The sequence below is a fragment of the Sinocyclocheilus anshuiensis genome, unplaced genomic scaffold (assembly GCF_001515605.1).
Source record: "Sinocyclocheilus anshuiensis isolate Anshui unplaced genomic scaffold, SAMN03320099.WGS_v1.1 scaffold447, whole genome shotgun sequence".
Classification (NCBI taxonomy): domain Eukaryota; kingdom Metazoa; phylum Chordata; class Actinopteri; order Cypriniformes; family Cyprinidae; genus Sinocyclocheilus; species Sinocyclocheilus anshuiensis.
Window position 1 is genome coordinate 4,211,802 of NW_015552615.1, and position 6,206 is coordinate 4,218,007.

Sequence of the window (6,206 nt, forward strand, 5' to 3'; positions counted from 1 at the left end):
AACATAAGAAGAGGATCTCTGTCTTTTTAGTTCAAGCCATTACTGGAGATTGCACGCTAACGTGCTCTGTGTGTGTGTGTGTGTGTGTGTGTGTGTGTATCCTATGGGAAAGGATAGAGACAAAACTAAATGTGAATGAATGAGGGCAGCCAGGAGAGAAGGAGGAGAAGAGAATGATGAGAGATTTCAGGAGCTCCCAAAAAAAAAAAAAAAAAAAAAAAAAAAAAAAAAAAGCACTGATGAATCGTTCACAACAAAGCCAGAAATGTGTATTTAGAAAGCAAATGGGCTCAGTTTTGAATTCAAGGCTTGTATATTTACAATACAGAAAAATCTTTGTACCATTTAAGCAAATTTTAAGTAGGATTTCCCAACTATGGAATGGATCATGATGGATCAGCAAGCAATTTATTTACTTATAAAGAACAAATAAACAATAATAGTTGACCATTGTTCTGTATAACCACAATAAGATGTTTAAAAAAACTATTTAAATTAAAATGAAGTAAATTACTGTATTCTTTTCCCTAAAATTATTAAATCATTAAATATTATTTCATTATCATTAATAAATGTGACCGTGGAGCACAAAACCAGTCTTAAGTCGCTGGGGTATATTTGTAGCAATAGCCAACAATTCACTGTATGAGTCAAAATTATAGATTTTTCTTTTATGCCAAAAATCATTAGGATATTAAGTAAAGATCATGTTCCATGGAGATATTTTGTAAATTTCCTACTGTAAATATATTAAAACTTACTTTTTGATTAGTAATATGCATTGCTAAGGACTTCATTTGAACAACTTTAAAGGTTTTTTTTGTTGAATATTTTGATTTTTTTGCACCCTCAGATTCCAGATTTTCAAATAGTTGTATCTCGGCCAAATATTGTCCTGTGCTAACAAACCATACATCAATGGAAAGCTTCTTTATTCAGCTTTCAGATGATGTATAAATCTCAAAATTGACCCTTATGACTGGTTTTGTGGTCCAAAAACAAAACCATTTATTGAAAAGAAAAAAAACTTTAAGGTACTCTGATCTTTCTCCTAAAATAATTCCTAAATCATTTTACAAAATATTTCATTTTCATTCTTTCATTTATAATTTGGTAACACTTTATTTTGTGACATGTACTTACTATTATATTAACAAATTATGCATAATTACATGCAAGTAACCCTAAACCAAACCCTAATCCTAACCCTAACCATATAGTAAGTACATGTAGTTAATTAATATAACTCAGTATTTAAATGTATAATTACACTGTAACAAGGACACCTTAAAATAAAGTGTACAATCATTTTAAAAATATTGAAAAGACAAAAGTAAAAAGTCCTTGTTTAAAAAAAAAAAATAAAAAAATCGAACATGCATTAACAACACAAGTCATTAATCTCATACCTGAGGTTTGATGTTGATTTTCTCCGCTGCATGTTCATTGAGCCACTTCATGTCAATCTCACAGTCAAAGTGGCCAATGTTGCAGACGATGGAGTCGTCCTTCATCTGCTCAAAGTGTCTGTGAGAAAAAAAAAAAACACATGATGTTTATACTACCTGATGGAGTGAATGACAAAGACAAGCAACATTTCTAGTCAAAGCATTTCAACATTTCAAAGGCCTGTTCACAAGTAAGTAAAAGCCGAAACAAACCACTACAAGAACAATAATCTAGAACAACGTTCAACCATGTGGTACCAACATTAAATACATTTGTGATGTTTGCCTTGCCAATTTATACAAACCACCAACCGTAATATTATGTTTGACAAGTAACTCGTCCTGCATCTTTTATTCTTCAGCCAACGAATGATGCCTCAAATCATGCGGCTTTTTGAGGAGAGGTGGGCAATTATGTTTCTAAGCAATAAAGGCTGAAGCAAACATGTAGGTTCAAAATATTTCACCTCAACCATTTCTGGACTGCATTTGCTTAAGTGGTGCCAGACAGACATATGCAGATTGTCCCATCAGCTCTGAAAACTTCCAGAGAATCGAAGACAGTTCTCACATCTGTAGATAATACCAAACAGCAGCTGTGCTCCACTGGCCCCTGCGTGTCCTCATCCCGACCATTTATCACAGAGGCCCACAACACACCCCATCAGAAGCCACCAGCCCGCTCACCTCCGCCTCTAACCATCAGATAAGCACAGAACAGCGCGCATATGCACACCAAACTCCAGCGAGCGCTGCATAATGTAGCGGGCTCGAGCCAGATCTCACGCTGTGCGTGTTTGATCGCAGGCCTGGGGGTCCTTCCACTGCACATGAATCTCCTTGCCTGTTACCAGCAGAAACCCCACTTCACCATGTTGAAAGGATTCATTGTTGACTAACTTTCACGCTGTGCTGGATGACATGCTCATATGCAGTTGGCGTACAGTGTGAGAATTCAATTCAGTTTTCTTTTAGCAAGATGTCAAACAAGTTAGGCTGAGTGTGAACGCCATGAGGGTGCAATCTAAATAAATATTCATACACTACTTACAGAAATTAATACTTTTATTCAGCAAGGGTGCATTACATTGATCAAAAGCAACGTTTTCAACTTTGATAATAATAAGAAATTATTCTTGAGCCGCCATTCAGCATATTAGAATTTCTGTAGAATCATGCGACACTTCATGCTGAAAATTCAGCTTTGCAACTAGGAGAATAAATGACATTTTAAATAAAACGGTTCTCTTAAATTGTACTAAGATTTCACAATATTACTGTTTTACTGAATTTTCTGATCACATAAATGTAGTCTTGATAACGGACCATGAACAATAGTAATTAGTAAAACAAGCATCATTATTATTATTTCAAACTATTATTATGTATCAAATAAATACAGCATATATATACACACTACCACTCAAAAGTCTGGGATCAGTAAGACTTGTAATGTTTTTTTAAAGGAGTTTCTTATGCTCATCAAGGCTGCATTTATTTGATCAAAAATACAGAAAAAAAAACAGTAATCTTGCAAAATGTTATTACAATATAAAATAATGGTTTCCATTGTAATATCCTTTAAATAAAATGTATTTCTGTGATGCGAAGCTGAATTTCCATCAGCCATTACTCCAGTATAAAGTGTCACATGATCATTCAGAAACTTTTATTTTGGATGCGATTAATCGCAATTAATCATTTGACAGCACTAATATATATATATATACAAACTTGATTTCATACATGTAGAATTTATCAGATTATGAAAAGCAGGCATTTCATACCAGGAGACAAACGAAGCCTGAGAGACTAAGGCAAAATAAAGACATTAATGTTGCTAGATGCTAGATTGAGCAATAACCTTTTGTACCATAAATAATATTTGATTTATTACTTCCCTGTTGAAATCAAATGTGACCTCATCATTGGGCAAAAAGCTGCTGAAATTGCTACAAGACTCGTTCTTGAAATATTTTCCATCTGGTCCATCTTAAAACAACTAAAAGTATCATTACGAAACCGGAATTGAAATCGGAAATAGAATTTTCTCAGTTCTCAAGGGGACACAAAATGCAGTACAACACACATTCTAGTTTGACATCTGTTAGTTGGTTCATGTTTGATTAATGCAATACAAACCTGCCAAGGATAATGTCCTCACAACCAGTGGTTGTCACAAAGATGTTTCCTTCTTTGCAGGCCTCATCCATGGTGGTCACCTCATAGCCTGTGTGTGTAACAAGAGCCAAATGCAAGGTAATCAGACACAAAAATCTACTTTTAGTGCATGTAGTTACAACAACTTTCCAAATACAGCTCCTTAAAAAATACTGTTGGTGTATAATGGGCTCTTTGTCTCCTATGTGGAAAATTAGGTTTCTAGAGAAAACAGTAACAAGTACAACAGTCAATATAATTAGCCGATAGAGAACAGGGTGGCCTATATGATATACATAATATCAACAACAACAGCAACAATAATAATATAAATATTATACACAATTATTTTAAATATCTGAATAATATTTATTTTCTAAGCGAGTAAATATGTAAATATATAACATTTATATTACTGAATATATAAATCAAATCATATACCTAACATCTCTCGCTCTCTCTATTCAGAAATGATTTTAATATGCTGATTTGCCACTCAAGAAACTTAATAATATACACTGTAATAGAGATTACTATTTATACTATTATTGCTAATAAAGTAATAATAAAAAAGTAACAAATAAATATTAAAAATAAATAAATAATAAAAAAGTAACAAATATACATTTTATATACAAGGGTCAAATATGAAAATATTTCAAGCATCAAAACAACAGGAGTTTAAAACACCTTTAAATTTTTCCATACATTAAAATGTGTCCCGTTTAATTGTATTTTTTTAGTAAAATAATAATGACATATCATACATTTTTACAATGACTTGCAAAAACAAAAAAAGGAAAAAATTCAGTGAAAATAGTTTGAATACCAATAAATTTTGTCAGGCATATTTAGGACTAGAATCATTCGATGACATTAAAAGACTCTTTGATTTAAGGATCACATTACAGCCTTCAAAATACTAATTATCTGTAATTTAAAATCTTAAAATTATCAGTCTTTACTACTGTTCTTTAAACCACTAGGTTTTACCTATTAATAATTTAAAACATAATAAAGTTTAGTATAATCTCTTTATTCTTTTATTTATTTTAATAAGTATGGGTCAGAATAAGTATGTTGTTTTGTTTTTACATAAATATATCAGTTACACTGAATGACGATTGAACATTATTTCATATTTTATTCCCATATTTTTACATTTTATTTTCACAAAAGCTATTTGAAAGATAAAAATAGACACTTTACTAGCATTTAATATGCTTTATGTATATAAAATCACTTTTGTAAATGTAATTGTATGCGGATACCAAAATGGGCGTCTCATCTTTGACGAGAAGGAAAGAAACACACACAAAACATACCCTCCATAGCCGCCTGCAGACCGTTGATGGGATCGATCTCGGTGACGATGACTCTGGCACCGAACCCTCGCAGGGCCTGAACGCAGCCCTTCCCGACGTCACCGTACCCAGCCACCACTGCCACCTTACCGGCAATCATCACATCTGTGGCACGCTTGATGCCGTCAATCAAAGACTCACGGCAGCCGTACAGGTTGTCAAACTTACTCTGAAGGGAGTGGGAGAATAAGTCGTTCTCAAATAAATACTTTCATTTACAACCGCCATATAATATTAGAACCACGCATAAAGTGCTCACATTTGTCTGTGAACAAAACAGACCATCAAATAATGACAGCGAATAACCGGACAACACCATGTAATGATATTATATGCTGGTAATATAAAAGGTTACCTTGGTAACAGAGTCATTGACATTGATGGCAGGAACTTTCAGTTCCCCTTTCTTCAACATCTTGTAGAGGTTGTGAACTCCTGTGGTGGTCTCCTCAGAGATGCCCTTGATTCCTGAGAGAGAAACCACAATGCAAATGTTAAAGACCCAGAAAATCCTGCTCAGTGCATCTGTCTGGAAGGAATGTTGAACTTACTAGTAGGCCGATAAATTTTATTTTTGCATAGCCTAGCTTGACCCTCACTGGTGTGACTGACGTGACCGAATCAAATCCAAGACATTTCAAGCATCTACTTAGGGAAAGATTAGTGACTGTCAGACATCTTCTGACAACTTTAGCTTTAGCGGAAAATATACTATATCTTGGAAGCTAAAAGTATTATCATAACTCCATGTGGAAACATTTCTGGCATTAAGCCACACAAAAGAAAAAATATGAGGAGCAAAGTCACTGCAGGTCTTGATTTTTGTGCAGTTTCACAGAGAAACTGGCTATTTAGTTATTAAGTTTGATGCTGCGTGATGCGTGCCATCTCCTGTGCATATGCAATGGAAAATATTAAAAATATGAGCCATAATGTTAAATATAAAACATATTCTGGTCAATGCTAAAACTGGACACAGTAAAAGCCAAGATGTCAATGACTACACATATTGTGTAGTATCTATTCAGGCTTCCTGCACTTTCTGACCAGTACATTTTCTGGATGTTACATGACCTTTTTAATACGGTGGCCGAGAGAGCTCAACGCGCTGTAACTTAAGAAAACACATGCAAATTGAAAAAACACCAGCAAATTAAGAAAACATCTTCATCAGTTTGACAACACATGCACTGCAAATCCTCACAACACATGCAAATGAAGAAACGCGCTGCAA

At 34.0% G+C, this 6,206-nt stretch overlaps 1 protein-coding gene across 1 annotated transcript in view; it reads right to left on the bottom strand.

The window, feature by feature from the left end:
• The window catches only part of LOC107666127 (adenosylhomocysteinase B-like), a 14,140-nt gene that overhangs the window by 1,106 nt on the left and 6,828 nt on the right, over positions 1 to 6,206 (bottom strand). Inside the window, exons 5-8 of the mRNA XM_016457287.1 lie at positions 5,328 to 5,440; positions 4,934 to 5,141; positions 3,591 to 3,678; positions 1,410 to 1,527 (exon numbers count right to left, since the gene is read on the bottom strand). Of these exons, the coding sequence (XP_016312773.1) occupies positions 1,410 to 1,527; positions 3,591 to 3,678; positions 4,934 to 5,141; positions 5,328 to 5,440 (527 nt within the window). The remainder of the gene's footprint in view (positions 1 to 1,409; positions 1,528 to 3,590; positions 3,679 to 4,933; positions 5,142 to 5,327; positions 5,441 to 6,206) is intronic.